Source organism: Drosophila gunungcola, chromosome 3R, assembly GCF_025200985.1.
Source record: "Drosophila gunungcola strain Sukarami chromosome 3R, Dgunungcola_SK_2, whole genome shotgun sequence".
In the NCBI taxonomy this organism is placed as follows: domain Eukaryota; kingdom Metazoa; phylum Arthropoda; class Insecta; order Diptera; family Drosophilidae; genus Drosophila; species Drosophila gunungcola.
The window spans coordinates 24,790,951-24,810,176 of NC_069139.1; the positions used below are offsets into that span (position 1 = coordinate 24,790,951).

The 19,226-nt window shown below is 39.8% G+C and overlaps 4 protein-coding genes across 7 annotated transcripts in view; all 4 read right to left on the reverse strand.

The window, feature by feature from the left end:
- Positions 1-2,206: 2,206 nt before the first annotated feature.
- LOC128261731 (solute carrier family 22 member 6) lies at positions 2,207-5,880 on the reverse strand. Its single transcript, XM_052995564.1, has 5 exons — positions 5,405-5,880; positions 5,087-5,345; positions 4,172-4,586; positions 3,144-3,650; positions 2,207-2,502 (listed from the first exon to the last, which is right to left on the reverse strand). Exons 1-5 carry the CDS (start codon positions 5,732-5,734, stop codon positions 2,331-2,333), a joined length of 1,683 nt encoding a protein of 560 aa, XP_052851524.1. The 5' UTR covers positions 5,735-5,880; the 3' UTR covers positions 2,207-2,330.
- A 633-nt stretch (positions 5,881-6,513) lies between these two features.
- LOC128261738 (solute carrier family 22 member 13) lies at positions 6,514-10,977 on the reverse strand. Its single transcript, XM_052995576.1, has 4 exons — positions 10,218-10,977; positions 9,894-10,152; positions 9,407-9,830; positions 6,514-7,630 (listed from the first exon to the last, which is right to left on the reverse strand). The coding sequence occupies exons 1-4, from the start codon at positions 10,554-10,556 to the stop codon at positions 6,991-6,993; spliced, it is 1,662 nt and encodes a 553-aa protein (XP_052851536.1). The 5' UTR covers positions 10,557-10,977; the 3' UTR covers positions 6,514-6,990.
- Positions 10,978-11,104: 127 nt separating this feature from the next.
- Positions 11,105-14,330, reverse strand: LOC128261720 (organic cation transporter protein). The gene is made up of 4 exons (XM_052995552.1): positions 13,744-14,330; positions 12,923-13,181; positions 12,444-12,864; positions 11,105-11,961 (listed from the first exon to the last, which is right to left on the reverse strand). The coding sequence occupies exons 1-4, from the start codon at positions 14,074-14,076 to the stop codon at positions 11,292-11,294; spliced, it is 1,683 nt and encodes a 560-aa protein (XP_052851512.1). The 5' UTR covers positions 14,077-14,330; the 3' UTR covers positions 11,105-11,291.
- Positions 14,331-14,755: 425 nt separating this feature from the next.
- LOC128261708 (serine-rich adhesin for platelets) overlaps positions 14,756-19,226 on the reverse strand; it is a 55,231-nt gene continuing 50,760 nt past the window's right edge. For 3 of the 4 annotated variants that reach the window (XM_052995521.1, XM_052995512.1, XM_052995532.1), the window contains one exon: positions 14,756-16,079. In XM_052995521.1, coding sequence (XP_052851481.1) covers positions 15,570-16,079 — 510 coding nt within the window. In that variant the 3' untranslated portion in view covers positions 14,756-15,569. The other variant, XM_052995542.1, reaches the window with a different exon arrangement.

The following is a 19,226-nucleotide window of genomic DNA, read 5'->3' on the forward strand; positions in this document are numbered from 1 at the left end:
GTCACCCCCTTCAAACCTAGATAATTGTGCTCTTTATATAGGCATACGTATTATTACCCTTTAGGTCGTAGGGCAGCTCTATAAGATGAATTGTTTCAGAGAAATCACTTTTAAGAATACAAAAACGAGTCTTATGAATGCTTTTGGTGTAAGTGGATATTTACCATGTTCGTAAATATAATACCGATAATACAAAGTAATGTTTAAAGTTGAATGATACTTGACAACAAATTTATAGAAGATGTTTTTTATAAAAGAAAATTGCTGAATCACTCGTTGCCTAAATACCGCTTGTCTTTTATACTCGATGTTTTCGAAACACACAAATATGCACACGCCTAAAATTTGGTGATGATCATGTTGAAGAACATAAATTTACACACTTTGCTAGAACGGCTCGCCACGAACGAAGTTGATTACGATGTTGATATTGAAGCTATGGAAATCAATGTGAGAACATGGCTGGAGTTGGATGAGACATAGAATACTTTCTCTAAATCAGCATATGATAAATGTCAAACAATAAGCAGCAAATATTGCAAAAATAATTGGTATTTAGTAGCATAGAAAGCGCAAGTAGGAAACCACAACACACACACACACACAAACACAGATACTAAATCTACCCACATATAGTTCATAATCTAAGGTTGAAGCGTTTGCTGTTGGTTGGCTCCCTAATCTAGCCATACATTTTGTTGGGAGCCCAATCACACCCACACCTTATATACATACATATATACACACTCCTGTAGCCATAGTTTATTCCCTCTAAAGTCTCCAAAGTTTCAATGTTTACTACATGTATATTTTTCTACTACTTACTATGTACTTACCACCTAAATCCAATATATCACTTACCTTAGGATCGCGGGAGGAGTGGCGGTTGTGTTTTAACAACTGCCACCCGGTCTTTACTTATCCACTTACTCACTGAGATGGTGCTATATAGTCGAATATAGGATACTCGAGTACCCTCCGTACTCAGTCTCAGGTCGCGAGAGAACTATGATATGAGAGATATTTTTACCATTTTACTGTGTACGTGCATTTCGGATTCAACTGAACTATTGTGAACTAGTGTTGATTATGCATGTTTATGGATGCGATGCAGACTTCTCACCTACCTACTTTATACATATACATCTACTGAGATACATTACTAATAACACCTTTACAAGCATTCCGTAGTCTTAAGAGTTTCGAGAAGAATATTTGTTATTAGGCCCAGTTCGCAGAGATCGGGATCCACTACTGGTAGGAAATTTCTATAGAACGTTTTTGACGTTTTCGACGTGTCCGCTTGAATGCCAGGCAAATACACAGATTATAGTTACAGATACTGATATCAGAAATATTTATGTACCCATTGTATTTGTTAGCATTCGCCGGAATTGCTCATAGAAAAACGAAGTGAAAAGTTATTGAATATAAGCCCCAAGAAGAATATGTTTGATCGGGCAAGCCCCCTCCCCAAAAAAATACACATGTTGCGTTAATGTAGAAAACTTTTTAGCGAATACACACATAAGATACACAAATATACATAGTAATAGATGATGATCTTTAAAACGCTGCGGTTGCCTTCCTACGAGCATTAAACTAAGTTGATTCACAGGTGACACTGATTGTATTGCCCCGTACTGCCCTGAGAACAATCTTTTGATCCCTTTGGTATCATTTTACATTCAACTATTATGCTTACCATAACTAAGCATAAATAGTTGAAGGGAAACTCTGTGTAAAGCCTAAATACCTGATTGGCTTGGTTGGGTGTCTTTCTAGTTTCAAGTTGTACAATCTAGCAACCAGCAACAGGGCCCCTAAAGCACTTATCGCCATGTCTGCGCCAGACTTTACATTTATATCTAAGAGAACGGACCTTTGCGGAAATCCCTGTTGAGATTCCGATTAATTGTACGCTAGAATTTGTAAGACTTTCTATGGCAATTGGGGGCAGGATGAAACGATCAAGTTGTAGCCGTTATGTTTATGGCATTTAAGCGTTACATAATTACAAGAGTTTACATAACCATTTACAAGATACAAGATACTTATGACCCTTTTACTTACAAGTAAGTACTTAATACAAAGGCAACAATACCGACACACACGATTCCAAAAAAGCTGATGAACTCAATAAATTGGCTCAATACAAGTTGCTAAGTTAAAATTGTGTTATAAATTGTGAACAGCAGTGAATCAATAAAATAAAGCAAACTTCACATCTATTGACACTATTCGCAACTACCGTGTTCACCTATTTTTCTAAAACCCATGGGGGTTTTGGTACAACAGTCTGTGGGGAAATACTTTGATTGGGATTCTCGCTACACTTCCGCTTCCGTTTCGACTTGTGTTTGCCCATTGAGTTGGTTCAGCTTAAGTTCCTCGGCCGGTTGCTTGGACACATCGTCATCGTTCCGTTGCCAACAATCGAATGACAGCATGGGCTCACCCTTGCCAAAGGCCTCGCCATCGGCCAAAGTGATGGGCAGTTGCCTGTGAATGACGAAAAAGTATATGTATAATTTACAAACAAGAATGTAAAATAAAAATATAATAATATGTATGCTTATATTTAAAATCAATTATCTTATGTTAATTTTTCAATTATTTTTCTATGTCCTAGGCTATTTGTGTTTATGTTGAAAAACAAGAAAATTGTATTGTATTATTTATTATTTTCCTATTCATTTTTAATCTTTCCAATGACAGCTAATTTGTTAAACATATAATATGAACCAAATTTTGAAAAATGTACAATTCCATTTTGTTGTTTATTCGTATATATTTAATGACAACGGAGCATTAACATTTTTGATTTACTATTTTGATTATTCCTTTGGCTGCTATATGATATAGTACATGCTTGTATATTCCCTGCAATTGGGAAAGTTTCATTTAGATAGATTGACAAGATACTGAGGTACTAGTTTGCGTAGAAACGGATGGACGGACATGGCTAGATCGGCTCGACTGGTATTGCTGATCAACAATACCCTCACCAAGAGTATACAAACATTTTCAATTAACCAAAAGCTATCTTCTGTCTTATGAGGCATCCGAAAATAAAACTCAAACTTAACCCCCAAAGATTGGAGTGACATTTTGCCCTTCTTTTAATTCCCTTTGAGACTCACCTGTTATTCGTTTCCGGCAGCATGAGCGTGCAAACGGCCGCAGACAAGAGGAGCAGGGCCAGGATGAGAGACGGAGCGGCCGGCAGCATTGTGCCCAGGTGAATGAGGTAGGGCGACACAAAAGAGGCTCCCGCAGCGGCCAGATGCACTGCAGCGATTCCCCGCGAGCGCACACAGGTGGGCAGCAGCTCAGAGGCGAACTGCGAGGTGACCGTGTAGCACATGGAGATGCCCAACCGCATGGGCAGGGCGAAGGCCAGCAGCAGGGTCACGTTGCCCTGGGCCCCATCCATGGAGAGGGCCACTCCCAGGGCGCAGGACAGCAGTCCGGTGCAGAGCATGGCCAAAAAGGCAGTGGTCTTGCGACCCACTTTGCTTTGCAGGAGGCCCTGGATGAATCCGGATGGAGGGACAACCACTGCAAACAGCGAGAAGACCACAAAGGGTGACAGACCCAAGCCCTCCACATTTCGAGAAATCGTGTTGAAACTCAGCGAAGTCAGCATGCTTAAAATTAGAAAAGAGGGAAATTAATTTTGTGGTACAAAGATAATAAGCACAGCTTGAAGTATTTTTCTCAATTACTGTGAAATTTTAGATTTTATTATATATAAATTAACCATATAACATTTTAATTAATAAAAATGTAACATTTTTTGCAAATGTTAAGTATATATTTGCTTATATTTAGTATTATTTTTATCGATGATTATTAAATATTTTCATTAGCAAATTTAAAAAACTTTCAACAAAAAATACAACGAGCTCCTGCTATTATTTTATTTATAAAAATTAAATTTAACATAAAACCTTACAATTCCTTTGTTTTTTTAAATGAAAATTTATATAATAAATTCAAACAGTTTTGAAACACTTTGTCTAAATCGTTTGTTAAAATAGAAATAAAATAATATTTGATTTTAGCATAAAACCAAATTATTTACTTGTTTTTTCCTATATTTAGGATCACAGAGATTTATAGAAAAAATTTCAACTGAAATCTTAATATGCTTTCCTGCAATACTCACAATGTAATCACCACCAGCAACGATATCTTGCGTAGATTTGGAGTCTTCATAAGATCGAAAATGCCAGCAGTTTGCTCTGGTTGATTTGACATCTTCCTTTTAACAATGCAGTTCCTTCGGAAGGCCTCGAAGTCGGCAGCCTTCACTTCCTTTCCATTAAAATGGGCGATGTGCTTCAGCCTGGCAATGGCCCCCTCCACATTGGTCCTAGTGATCAGCCATTGGGCGCTCTCCTGCACCACAAAATAAAATAGAGCCACGACCAGTTGGAGCAGCGCCGAACAGGTCAGGTAGATCCTCCAGTTCCCGGCCAGCACAGAAAGCCAGGGGGCCACCAAAGCACCCAGGCAAAAGCATATTCCAAGAGTTCCACTTATGGCCATGTTCCTCAGTTTGGGCGCCAAGTATTCCAGAACTGCAAAATTCAATTATAATAACCTAATGTTTATTTCTTGTTGCTAGAAAATGTAATTTAGTTATTACAAATTATGTTTACTTTATGGCAATATATTTAAAAAAATTTAAATATTTTATTTTATACGTGATCTCAAAATTACCAAAAGAAGCACGTTCGCATTAATATGGTCTCCGCAAGCAGTGTCGTTATAATATGAAAATAAAACTTTTGTGGCTGTTTAAACGCTGAAATCTAGTGTTCATATAGACCAAAAGATGGGCATTACTTGGGCTTACTCAGACGTTAAATTAATTTAAGAGTTCAATGCCTGATATACTCTAACAATTAAAGGAGATACTTAGACAGTAGGCTAATGCCATCTGGCAGACCTAAACTGATGCCTAGCATGAGAATTCATGGAAGTTATTAGGAGTAGACACTGTTGTTGGCTCTGAGCTGTATGTATGCAAAAGCTTTTCCTAAATATACTCTCATTCTCGAGATATCGCCATGCTTACCCAGAATAAACATCAGATAATAATTTGCCGTGGCAGCGAGACCAGAAATGCACCGAAAAATAGCGAACTGCACCAAGTTGGCGGCGTAGGTGGTGAGGAAGTCGCCAACGAATCCGCACTGATTGGCCAGGATGACGGCCCTTACCCTGCCGACCTTGTCGCCCAGCATGCCGAAGGTGAAGGTTCCCACCAGGGAGCCGAGGAAAAACAGGGATTGTCCGATTCGCGCCTTGTAGGCATCATCGCACACCCAGTTAAGCTGCTCAATGAGAGGGGATACTTTGAGATGGAACGCTCCTTATACCGTCATAGTCTCACCTCCGCGTTCATGCTCTTGAAGCCAAAGTCATAGTTGTATATCCAGCGCTGGCAGGTCTCATTGCTCACCGTCAAACGGTCACCCTCGATCTTGTCCAGTCGGGTGCAGGAGGCCTCCTTGCCAAACGGGGCGTACACGGCGGCAATCTCCTCGAAACTACGGTTTGCCAGAGCCTCATGATAGCACCAGTGCTGGGGCACAAACCCAATTATGTTTTGCGAGTAATAGTGGACGGTGGTCGTGAAGGCTATGTAGCCGAGCAGCAGAATCATCAGGTACTGATAGCGACCCGCACTGCCGCACTTCTCCAAGATCTGGTCGAAATCCATGGTGACGTGCTCTCGCTGAGATTCTATTTAGACTAAACCAAAACCAAACGATCCGATCTGAACCGAGCCGAGCCGAGGCGAGGCAAAAGAGTGCATGGTGGCCGCCGGATTCGCACGTTGAGTCTCCGTCCGTATCCGATAAGATTGTTTTGGGGGGCGTCTTATCGCCTATATGGCGGGTCTCTCAAACGCGGACGCTTTATTGCTTAAGTGAATTCACTCATTCACTCCAATCTAAACAAACGCCGGCGTCTCACGAGAAGGAAAGTCTTCTCCTTCTCCGCCTCCGCCATAGATAAACATTCGGCGTGACCTCTGAAATGTGAATCAAACGCAGAGCACAGTACAACAATGCAGTTGAATGGACTCTTAATAAAGCCAAAACATCAAAGTGTCGCCCCTCCCCAAGTGTAATATATATATATATAAGGTCAAGAGAGCGCTTAGATAAAAGCAAGTATGACAGCCTAGATTCGCCAGCATGAGCATTCTAATACTCTCGCCTAGAATGTGTTTACATGGGGAAAAAAGTTTCCTATAAGTTTTCTTTCCATGATATCTTTGTTGAACAGAAAGTTCGGTAGGAATATTTAAAGATCAACTAAAAATAGTACTACATTATAAATTTATTTTTTCTGCCTTCATTTTTCAACGCACAGCTTGTAATCATAAAATTGCCGAGAATATTTTACGATTAGGTATTTATATTGTTTTTATTAGGTTACATTTTAAAAATGGTCACAAAAAATAACGTTATTTAAAAATAAATAACATAAGAGACCATGAACACGACAAAAAGTTATTAAATGATGCCAAAATCATTTCTTGTCGAAAGAACAATACAATATCCGTAATTACCACAGTCTTTATTGCCATTCGTATTGTCAGCTTATTTTTTATCTTGTAGCTCATAATGTAGTTACAAAAGTCTTGTTTGTCTAGAATCGTTGAACCCTCTAAATATATATGTTCCTGGCTGTTTATTGGATTTCGTTAAGCCCTTATAAATATTATATTTTTAACCATGAATTGCTTATACTAATTATTAATGTATAAAAATTATAAAAACTTGCGTAAAAGATATAGTGCATAACAAAACAATTTTAACCAGAATAAATTCAACACAACATTTTTTTATGTCACCTTTTTGCTCAAAATCAATTTCAGCAAATGTAATTAAATGCAGTTTTCTGAAATACGATAGGTCGTTACAGTTCTAATTAAGTCCAATCTTAGCACGTACATGGTAAGTATTTTTATTCCGCCATAAGTTTCTCGTTAGTGCCAGCGCTGAGATCATGTTGATCTTCCTTTTGGGATCTCCTCAGGAAGTCAAACATCCGCTCGTCCTTGCCGAACTCATCGCCCTCCGCCAGGCTCATAGGCAGCTTCTTATTTCGCGTCTCTGGGAGGAGCAGACAAATCCAGGCGCTCAGAAGGAGCAGCAGGCAGAGGATGATCGAGGACGCTGCCCGGAAATAGGTGTCCAGGTGCAGGATGAAGGGCGACAGGAAGGAGAAGGCTGCACCCGTGACGTGGATCACGGCAAGACCACTGGATCGCACGCAGGTGGGAATCAGTTCGGCCGATATTTGCATCGTGGACCCGGTGATCACGGAGATCCCAAATCGGGACACCAGCAGCAGGCACACCATCACCATGGCACTAGGCTGCGTCCAAAGGGTCAGCAAAATGCCAGTGGCCGCGGTCATCGCGCCCGTCGCTGACATACTGACCACCGAGGTAAACTTACGACCCAAGTTCTTCTGGACTTGGGTCTGGAAAATGCCCGAAGGTGGCAGGGTGAGGGCAAAAAGGGTGAACATGACGAACGGCGATATGCTCAGGCCTTCCACGTTACGGGACATCGTGTTATAGCAGAGCACCGTTATCGAACTGCAAGGAAGGTGATTAATAAGTTACAGCCATGTTAAATTACTAAACTAATTTAATTAAATGAATTTATTAATTTAACAAGGAAGCACATTAATAGAGATGAAACGACAAACTCTATGAGGTATACCACGACATTGATCCTCAAGAGGAGTTAAGTTCTTATGTAAATTATTGCAAGCCCAATTTTCAGAAATTCCGAAAGCGTTAAAAAATTTAAAATTTAAAATAGAGGCCGTAAAAAATTGTATAATTTGATTTAAAAAAAACTCCAATTAAATAGTTATTCTTTGAGTATGTTTTAAATGTTCACAAAATAGTTAGAAACTATGATTACGAATTATATTTTCGATAAAATAATGTTGCTCAAATTTGGATAAATTTTGTTTTGCACATGAAAGAGATTTCGATTTAACGTTGTTATTTTTTTAAACTTGTTATCAATAGACATTGTTTATCGTGAAACGTAACAAGAAAAGAAGCAATCTTCGGCAAACCAAAGTTTATATACCCTTGCAGCTACTGCAATTTTTAAATGTTCTATTGAGTTTTTTGCCTATAATGCAGTGAAGCTCAGATATATTAAAATTCTGAAATATCTATAAAAATAATTTAACAAGAAAGGAAGCAAACTTCGGCCAGCCGAAGTTCATATACCCTTGCAGCTATTGCAAAAATAACATATTCTTAAAAACATTATTATTATGATTGACTTTTCCGATTTTAATAAAACTAAAAGCGTAATTTTGAACTGTCAAATTATTAATTAATCAAAAAAAAATTCTAAAAAAAATTTCAAAGTAAAAAAATTAAATTAAAAAAAAATGTTTAATATTTTTATTGTTTTCATGGGAGCTATATGATATAGTCGTGCAATTTTTATGAAAATTAAACCATATTTCTGAAATATTTAACCATTACTATATGTCGAAGAACTAAAAAAAATTTTAAATAACAGAAAAGTTAAAATTTGTTTCCTGTATTTTTTCAATTGTTCCCATGGGAGCTATATGCTATAGTCGTTGGATTTTGATGAAATTTAAACCGTGATTCGGAAATAAAATAAATGTCGAAAAACTTAAAATAAAATTGAAAAAAAGCAAAGTTATAATTTTTTATCATTTATTTTTCCGATTGTTCCTATGGGAGCTATATGCTATAGTCGTCCGTTCCGATATATATACTACCTGCAATAGGAGTACAATACTTTTGGGAAAGTTTCATGCAGAAAGCTTTAAAACTGAGGTACTAGTTGCGTAGAAACGGACGGACAGACGGACAGACGGACGGACAGACGGACAGACGGACATGGCTAGATCGACTCGCCTAGGGATGCTGATCAAGAATATATACTTTATAGGATCGGAGATGTCTCCTTCACTGCGTTGCAAACTTCTGACTGAAATTATAATACCCTCTAAAAGGGTTTTTAAAAACAGCGAAGGTATTGCTTAAATCGGAGCTATATGACATAGTCGTCCAGTCCGGCTCGTTTTAACTTATATACTACCTGCAATAAAAAGACAACTTTAAACTAAGACGGATGGACGGACGGATCGACTCTCTAATGATGCCGATCAATAGGGTCAGAAACTACTGAAGTTATAATACCCTCAGCAAAAAATGACCACTAAAATACGAAAATAATTTCAAAATAGAGAAATTTTTAAGCCCTAGTAATTCGATAATTTTTGTAGTATTTCTAGTTAACTAATATTTAAAAAATGTAAATCATATGATACCAGAATACTACAATTACATTTTTGTTGCTTTACTTACAAGACAACCAGCACGTAGATCAGTCTGAGGCGCAGCCGCGGGAACTTGGTGGCGTCGATGAGACGAGACTGCCTCTGCATGGAGACCTGGCTGCTGGCCTCCGACTCCTTGGACTTGCAGTGCTGGCGGAACAGCTCGAAGTCCGCCTCGCTGACCTCCCGCCGGTTGAACCTTGCCACGCGTCGCAGCCTCAACTCTGCGCCATCGATATCGTGCCGCGTGACCAGCCACTGGGCGCTCTCCTGCACAAGGAAATAGAACCCCGTCACTAGTAGTTGGGGCAGGGCGGACCAGGCCATAAAGGGGCGCCAGCCGCCCAACCAAACGGCCTGCCAGGACGCACTTATCATGCCCAGACAATAGAAGACGGACATGGTGAGGTTCAGGCCCACACTTCGCATCGTTGGCGAGACGTACTCCAGCACTGTTGTAGAAGTTAAGAAAGTTATGACTAGATAAGTGCCAGAGCCATAAAATGATAACAAACCCAGAATGTACATGAGGTAGGCGTTGGCCTCAGCAGCCAGGCCAGATACGAACCGGCTGGCCGAGAAAGTCACTAGGCTCTGGGCGAAGATGGTGGCCGCGTCGCCCAGGAAGCCGCACCAGTTGGCCAAAACCATGGCTCTGATGCGTCCTATTCTGTCGCCAAGCAATCCGAAGAGCAGAGTGCCACACATGGAGCCCACAAAGAACAGGGACTGACCCACTCGCGCCTTGTACGCCTCATCGCACACCCAGTTCAGCTGCGAGGAAAGAAAATGCTCTTTAATAACTGATGCTCTTAAGTGGCGCCCAACCAGGGACTCACATCGGCGTTCATGCTCCTAAATCCATGATCGTCGTTGTAGATCCAGCGATTGCAGGGCTGGTCGCTGGCAGTGGCGTTGCTCCCATCGGCGTTGATTGATTCCAGTCGCGTGCACGAAGGTCTTTTGAACGGGGCATAAATTGCAGTGATTTCGGCATAGCTTCGATTCTCCAGCTGGTCGTGATAGCACCAGTGATCGGGCACAAAGCTGATGACGCTCTGGGCGAAGTACTGGCGGGAAACGATGAACATGAGCAGTCCGTAGAGAGCCAACAGCATGTACTGGTAGCGATGGCAGTCGCCGCACTTGCCCAGTATCTCCTCAAAGTCCATGGCCATGTCCGGGGATGCACTTCTACGGCACCGAAAATGTCCGAGTTTGGCGGTCCGCTCTCTTCCGCTGCCACGCACATACTACCAGTGCCAGTGCCAGTCCGCTCCGGCAATCGGTCCGCTCTGCCATCGCCATCTCCATCGCCATCGTCACCGCCACACCGTCGTCGAATAGTTAAGAGCGGATTGTGAAAGCGGCTGCGGTAAACTGATATTGGAGTTGAATAGTTGGGACTACTCTTGCGCCTCTCCGCAGCTGATAATAACCCGCCTCAGCTGGCTCAACGAAATGCCCGATTCAATCATAACTTTAACGTTCTAATTTAATTATTATGGTTGATAAGCGGCTTTGTTGTGCCCATATCATCGCTGTAATCGCCAATCTACTATTCAAAATATACGACTATGTTACTGCTTATTTATACAGACAGTTTCGTTGATGCTAAAGACTTGACAGTCATCGCATAAGGTGGTGTGACTATTTTGTTTATGCTAAAATAAATACAAATTGTGAGAAATTTATTCAAATACTACATACTTATTATATGATTTTGGGATGGCAATTCTTTCCTTTATCTGGTATCTATTGTATTAAAAGTCGAATTAATTAAAGTAAATTATTAACATAAATAAAATCTTGTTGTCAGGCAATATAATTTAAGATACCAAAATATAAATAGAATACAATTTGTGGCTAGTGCAATGAATTACAACATGATGATAGCCCAAACCAGGGCTTTCCTATGGCTGAACAACTTTAGTCATCAGTGTGTCCTCTTCCAAAGCCTTGGTACTCATCTCGACTTCGACTTCCGATCTGTCTCCCTTTCTCATATTGGTAATGAAATCAAATATGCCCTCCCCTCGGCCGAACTCCTCTCCTTCGGCCAGGGACATGGGTAGTTTCCTATTGCGAGTTTCTGGCAGTAGCAGGCACACGTAAGCTCCAGATAGGAAAAGAAGCCCCAGAATAATCGAGGGGGCTGGCTTGAAGTACGTGCCCAGGTGCAGGATGTAGGGTGAGAGGAAGGAGGCGGCAAATCCGGCCACATGCACCACGGCCACGCCCCTGCCACGCACGCTTGTCGGTATTAGCTCCGTGGAGAACTGCGAACTGGCTCCGTCGGCGATGGAAACCCCAAATCTGGCTGCCAAAGTCAGACCCACCAGTAGCAGCACGTTCCGATTGCTTCCCTGCGATATCACCAGTCCAGCAGCAGCGGCAAACAATCCCGTGATGGCCATCCAACTGACAGCGGTGGCCTTGCGCCCGATTCGATCTTGGAGGAGGCCCTGCAGGTATCCCGAGGGGGGCAGGGTCAAGGCGTTCAGCGAGAACATGATGAAGGGCGATATGCCCAGGCCTTCCACGTTCCGAGCGATCGTGTTGTAGCACGGTGTGATAATAATACTGCGGGAGAAATACATATGAAATTATTATTCTAAACAATTATGTTTTGTCAATAAAATTCACAATCTATGATGATGTTTTGAAACTAAAAAATAAAATCTTGGATTAGAAAAATAATTATTTTAAATAAAGGTTGAATTAGAAATTTGTATTTGAAAGCCAAAAATAATTAAATTATTTGTATCAGTATAAGGTCACTAAAAATGGTTGGTTCTAGTATTACAAAATACCAGTCATGTCAAATATTCCATAAAATTAAAAGCAAAAAGTTTTAATATTACTTATTTTTACTTATTTTTATTTATGAAAAATCTAAATAAATTAATGCAAATAATTTTAAATAAAACAATTTATTTCATTTTCGAAAACTCTGCCAGCAGTTCTATTGATTACCGAATAAACAAACGTGTATCTACGATATTCTATCCTAATTATGCAAACTTTTTCTCTATTAAAAGACTAAAGCCAGTTTAAGTACTTACAAAATGAGCAGCAGTTTGAATGCCGTCCTGCGCATGCGCGGCGTTTTCAGCATGTCCAGAAGCTTCACCTCACATTTCTCCGCCTCTTTGGCCTCCTTGCGGTAGTGCTGCTCACAGTAGCTCCGAAAAGTCCTGAAATCATCGTCGGCCACATGGCGACGATTGATCTTGGCAACGCGCTGCAGACGCCTGATGGCTCCATCAATATCGTTGCGAGTGACCAGCCACTGGGCGCTCTCCTGAACGAGGAAGTAGAACAGAGTAACCAGCAGTAGAGGAACCGAGGAGCAGGCCAGGAAAATGCGCCAGTGGCCAACCCAAACGGCCAACCACGAGGCTCCGATCAGGCCAAGACAGTAAAAGCTGCCCAAAACCGTATTGAGACCCACATTTCTCAACGAAGGCGATACATATTCGAGAACTGCCCAATAGAAACAAATAAATTAGTAAATTGAAAACCAATCTTAGTCAGTACTTACTCAGTATATACATGAGATAAGAATTGGCATCGGCCGCTAATCCAGATATAAAACGACTAACTGAAAATGAAACCAGACTGCTGGCAAATATGGTCGAGAAATCGCCCAGGAAGCCACACCAGTTGGCCAAAATCAAGGCCTTAATACGTCCTATCCGATCTCCCAGCAGGCCAAAGACTAGAGTTCCGCATACCGAACCCACAAAGAAAAGCGATTGGCCCACACGTGCCTTGTAGGCCTCATCGCAGACCCAGTTCAGCTGAAAGTGTATTTAAGGAAATTCACTGCCAATTTTGATTTAAAAAAATATTTACGGATATTCCCTCTTACAAAATAATTGTTAAATTTTCCGGGATTTAATCGTTTTTTACAACAAAATTTTTTAATCTTAAATTTTAAAATTCGATTGGGGATGACAAAAAAACTTGTTTGTTTGAAATTCTGGTGAAATTAGTCTTCATAAGTACATTCCCATCGAAGACACTTCTGTGTCACCCCCTAATAGACTACATTATTTTACAGGAAAGAGTGCTTTACTAATTAACTACGAAAACGTTAAGCTTCAGCATGTAGTTAAAATACATGAAGTCTTCTAGTTGTATAACTTTACCTTAAGCTAATACTTACACCCAAACGACTTCATGACCCATTAAAAAGATTTCTAACCCGTTAATATTTTAAGGTCCATACAAAATAACTATAAACTGTTTTAAAAGTGGTCCCAACTATATATTAAATATTAAAGTGTGGACTAATTATTCGCAAGGGAATTTTTAATTGAAAATATTACTTGTGCCGAACTAAAAACTAAGTGAACTCACCTCCGTATTCATACTTTTGTATCCAAAGTCATACTTGTAGAACCACCGATTGCAGCGCTCTGTGCTCAACGTGTGATTCAGCCCATCCTCATCGATCTTATCCAGCCGCGTGCACGAGGGCATCTCGAATCGCGAATAAATCGCCTCGATCTCGGCGAAGCTCCGATTCTCCAGCTGCTCGTGATAGCACCAGTGATCGGGCACAAAACTGATGACGTTCTGCGAGAAGTAGTGCATTGATACGACGACCATGAGGTAGCCATACAACGCCAGCAGCAGAAACTGATAACGACTGCTGTGGCCGCACTTGGCCAGAATCTCCTCGAAATCCATGTTGTTGATAGCTGATTTAGGCGGCCCCCAACTTTACCGGCGTTCGCAGGGTTGTGATAGGCTCATATCTGTGGGCTCTGGCATTTATGGGGAGGGGGTCCGAGAGTCGGCTAGTCACCAGCTGGTTCTCAAAAATCGGTTTATTATCCCGAACCGAATGCTTTTCGGGGGTCTGAGTTTATTGAACGCAGCCGAAACCCGTTCCGCATATGTTCTGCTGGCACGGAGCGCACATAGCCAACTGGTTAGGTCTGAGACCCAGTCTCGAGTACCGAGTGTTCCGCTGGGAAGCTCTACAAGAGAGACCCTGCCCTGCCGCGACTCTTTCACGCTCTTATTCAATTATGTGGCATTTGAAAAATGCTACTTGAACACGTTCGAGAGAGGAAAGCGTTTTGAAAATTTGCACTTCATTTACAAAATTTGAATTTCAATTAACTTCAATTTCTGCCACTTGGCGTCCATTTAAAACCAGCCGTGCGTTAACTTTGATTGATTGATAAAAAAGATTATAAAGAAAATGTCTATCTTATTTTAGATTTTTACCAGAATGTGTTTATTGGCATAATACATTTTAGGAGGTCTTAAAAACCCAAGGACTAATTAAATTTATTTAAGATATAAGGCATTAAAAACTTACCCAAACATTCAAAACATATAATCAAAAACGCTTTATAAGTACGTATTTTTTATTGCTTTTATTTTAGATTTTTTTTTCATTTATATGTGTTTATCAATTACATTTGCTGTTTAAATGGATACATGTCTACATTTGCTGAGTTTTGAATATATTATTTATTAGCTTTAATATGAATCATAATTGTTGGTTTCCCTCACTTCTATGTCTGTTGGATTTATAAATGTAGTAAACGCAGTTTCGTTATAACATGATAGATAGACCCTATTACATTTGCTTCTGACTTAAATAGAATACATACATAATTAGGTAGTATATCAAACTGTACATACATACATTAGATGCAATGTGTTAACTAAATTTGATTAACAACTAAACTACTTAGCCGTCTTAGTACGAGTAAATTAATTTAAGTTTTGAGTAAATAGGCAATGGTGCAGATTAACTAACTTAAGACTCTTACAAAGATGCACACATTCAACTCGATACACTCTAAATAATACATACAAAGTAGTGGGTAAGGCATACTAATGGTATGCTACTAATAAATAGTCGAAGAAACCATCATGCGTATAGACTAAAGCCCTGAATGGTTAACAGGGGGAAAACAAACATTACGATCAATCCAATTCAGTCACAATTCATTTCATTTACAATCGTTCATTGCAGGGCCCTTGAATAGTTAAGCCGAAAACGTTTAAATCAACCTTACATACTTCACATAACACTATACTACAGCTACCATACACATATCCCTCCTTTTTCCTTCGATAATTACAAACAAGGCGTGAATGTGGGGGGTTTGAAAACAACGACTAGTTTAGATATGATAATTGAAAGTTAAACACCTGCCACCTCAAACACACTCAATGCTGTCATAGAAGATCTCTTCATCTGGCCCTGGGTCCGATAGCTCCTCCTCGAAATCATCAACGTCGTAAGAAATCAAGGACTGCAGACTGACATCCAGCAGCTTGTGCTGCACATGATGCACCTCAAAAAGTTTGGCCTCCTTCTTCTCCTTGGGCGGAGTGCCAAACCAAATGGCTCCCTCGGCATCCGCACACCCATCGCCGTACTCGGGATCAGCGCCTCCGCTCCGTCCATCATCCTGGCCAGCAGGATCAGCTCGGGCCTCGATGGAGTCACTGTAGCCGTAGTCGAAGGTGACCAGCAGATTGGCACTGCCACAGTCCATGGAATCCGGCGTTGTGTACTCGGTGTAATACGAATCGTAGGCCGTCTCCTCGGACACATCGTGCAGCTCATGGGGCAGATAGTGGTCCACTTGAACCCTCGTTTGCCATAGTTGCCAATTGTGGTTATTGAGACGGAAATTTGGCTTTTCAACGGGGTTGGCCAAATTCTAAGCATCGTTTTCGGGAAATTTGGGGAGAGCCAAGAAAATTAGAATAGAATATCAGATCTTTGGTTGAATGTGCAATCAAGCAATGAGAATTAGAACGAAAGTAGAAAAAAGATAGGGGTTTAGACGGCTGATTAGGCACATAAACAAAAAATTTGGTTATAAGATCGTTAGGATAACACAAAAAAGTATCAGGGTTAGCATGTAGCGGGAGAATTGTTCTCTTGGACAGCGGTTAGAACCCTCAACCTCAGGCACAATATATTAAATTGGTGGTTAGTACAGAGCGATCAATCAATCAACCAATATGTACAGTGTGTAAGTCACTCATTTCGTTTACCTTATTTGGCATTTTTAAATGTTCAATCGTAAATTTGTGTATTTTTTTTGTTTGGTGTGCACTGCCCATTTGCTATTGTAGAAAGGGTGAGGGTCTAGGTAGTCTAGATAGTATTGGTGGGCTAAATCAACCACGAACTACTTTGAAATAATAACCAATGCTCGTGTAACTCAGTGTGGGGTAAGCAAAAGAAAGCTGTGGGGTTGGCGGTGTGGGGATTTGGATTGGATTGGATTGGAGAAATGGTAGAGCTTAACCTACTAGATGAGATACAACAAAAGAGACTTACGCGTATAACGAATGGCGGCAAAGTGTCTACTTCATTGTCTTTGCTTCTTTGTTAATGTTGGCCAAAAACAAAACAGACAAACGATATAGGTACAATAGAGGGCTCGAGATTGAGATCTGAGCTGATTTTGGGGCTGAGCTGATCTGAGCTGAGCTGATCTTAGCTGAGGAGGATGAAGTGGGCGAGGGCGCTGCTCCTTTTCGTTTGGCCATCGCTATATTATCTGTGGCTGTCCGATACCAAAAACTCCAATCGCACTATTTATTTGGTTAGCATTTCGGTTTTTGATAATTTTTTTCTTTTTTTTATTATTTTCTTTTTTTTTGTTTTTTTTTTTTCATGCAGTCGAAGTTTTTGTGTATTCTCCACCGACACGTCAATCATTCAGTCAATCAGTACACCACCTTAGTTCCACATACATAGGTAACTTCTGCTATCCATACCAACTCCGGTGATTATTTTCTCTGTGTAACCTGGCGTTTGTTAGGAGAGTGGCTTGTTTCTGTTTTCACAATAGTTTTAGTTACATTTTGGGCTGTTGTTGGTTTTTGGGATTTGGGTTGGTTGATTTTGTTGTTGGTTGGTTAAATGGTTCGTTATATATATTTATTTACATATATATTTATACGTTTATGGCGGGGATATTTTTGGTACGGTCAGTTTTTTTCGGATATACAAAATACGAGTATATATGTGAGTTTTGACAACAACAGACAGTATAAATTTTTGTTTTGTTTTTGGAGTAGACATACAAACAGGGTAGAAAGGCGCAGAAAGAAAAAGTAAAAGTAAAAAAGAAATTACAGCATTAGATACAAATTATTTCAAGTGTGATCATCTAATTGGAATTTTTATTTGGGTGGTCTGTAATGCACAAACAAAGCCAAAATAAAGCTCTTAATGCTGTTGATGGTGTATTCTCCTGGTGTAAATGTGGATGGAGGTGAGTGTTTGGTTAGTTGGACCCTCAGATGAGCTATCGATCACGAGATGATTTAAAGGACTCTTCTAAAAATATAATCCATTAGCCATTCCTTGCAGGTTTTTATAGTGATACGTTTACTGGCAAGCGTTTAACTCTAATTGGGGCAAGTCTTTCTATTCAGCAATGTTCGAAATTTAATTCTCCCTTCATAAGTTTAACAAATAAATCAAAACTTCTCTCGTATTCTCTAATCGATTTTATATTTTTTAGTAATAGCGTATACGCATAGGTTGGTATAAGCCCATCTGCTCCATACACAAATCAATAAATTAGACATTAAATTAAGCCCAGTAAGTAGTTTAAGTATAGCTTATAATAATTACAAAGAAAGCAATAATAATAATAATGTTTACATACGCAAAACTAATAATTATGCTTAAGCTCGCTTTCGAACACTATGAGAAACTGGCTGATCCAACAACGAGGCATGCTTGTTTGCGGCAAATGTACTGAGCCACAATACTCGTGATTTGCATAATGTATGAGTAAATGAAATGATATTGTACATGCATTTGACTTTTGTTTTACTTTTTATATACATAACTATATATAGGGAAACATTGCAGTTGTTGTTGTTGTTGTTGCTGCCGCCGTTGTGTTTTGGTGCTGTTGCATGTGAAATTGCTGATTAATTAAAGCCGGCTACTGAGCACCTAAGGCATCGATAGGCAGTGAGAGCTTGATAGGAGGCACCTTTCACTAGCCAAGTGTCAAGTCAACGACCCAAACGCCAAGCAAAAGCTGTAGGGTCTTGAAACTGAATTCTAGGCTGTGGAATATTAAACGTACTGTTGAGATGTGTTGACCATTCTTGGACTGAATAAATCGTTTGTCAAAAGCTTGATATTCTTTCAAGTTGGAGAAAACTCATATTTGTTAAATTTGACGTTGCTATGGCAAGGAGTGGCTTGAAATTTTATTGAAAAACAAAAACAAAATAAAAGTTACAACGAAATATGAATGAATTTAGAAACGAAATCGATATTCCCAAAATATATTCCATTCTTTAAAGAACTTTGATAACGCAATTGTTGAATAAATGTACTACAAGAAATCAACTGTTGTTGAATTGTCCGTTTCCGTTGGAGAAACAAACGTGTTTGAATTACCTATTTCCCGTTTGGCGACAATCATTGACAAATTCTCTACTTCTATTGAAAATTTTTGCAATTATGACAAAATGGTGGACAAACAACGAGGGCAGAGAACAAATTTCCTTGCTTAGGCACGAGACGCTTACATGATCGATTTTAATTTTTTTTTTTTTGTGGATATATGCATGTAACTGTAGTTTATATGTATGTAGTGTATATATGCCGTGGGTTAATTGTATGTTTAAATAAATATCTATGCACATAATTATGTATATTAACGTAGACAGTTAATATTGGATTCGTATGCTGCTGAATTCTGTTCTTGATTTGATTCGTTTTGATTTGTTTTCATTAACTGTAGCGAAGATGATGATTCTTGTGGTTCTTTGTTGTTTCGTAAACGTTATCGAAGGCATATTAAACGGTAATCAGTAGATAT

Bases quoted from the DNA above. Each gene is read 5' to 3' on its own strand.
- LOC128261731 (XM_052995564.1), bottom strand. From the start codon at position 5,734: ATGGATTTCGACCAGATCTTGGAGAAGTGCGGCAGTGCGGGTCGCTAT. The intron at 5,346-5,404 runs GTGAGACTATGA...CTCATTGAGCAG, and splicing joins TCAAGAGCATGAACGCGGAG to CTTAACTGGGTGTGCGATGA. The intron at 2,503-3,143 runs GTGAGTCTCAAA...CGTCATTCACAG, and splicing joins CTGCCGGAAACGAATAACAG to GCAACTGCCCATCACTTTGG.
- LOC128261720 (XM_052995552.1), bottom strand. From the start codon at position 14,076: ATGGATTTCGAGGAGATTCTGGCCAAGTGCGGCCACAGCAGTCGTTAT. The intron at 13,182-13,743 runs GTGAGTTCACTT...ATACACTTTCAG, and splicing joins ACAAAAGTATGAATACGGAG to CTGAACTGGGTCTGCGATGA. The intron at 11,962-12,443 runs GTAAGTACTTAA...TTTCTCCCGCAG, and splicing joins TTCAAACTGCTGCTCATTTT to TATTATTATCACACCGTGCT.
- LOC128261738 (XM_052995576.1), bottom strand. From the start codon at position 10,556: ATGGCCATGGACTTTGAGGAGATACTGGGCAAGTGCGGCGACTGCCAT. The intron at 10,153-10,217 runs GTGAGTCCCTGG...CTTTCCTCGCAG, and splicing joins TTAGGAGCATGAACGCCGAT to CTGAACTGGGTGTGCGATGA. The intron at 9,831-9,893 runs GTTTGTTATCAT...CTTCTACAACAG, and splicing joins CTACCTCATGTACATTCTGG to TGCTGGAGTACGTCTCGCCA.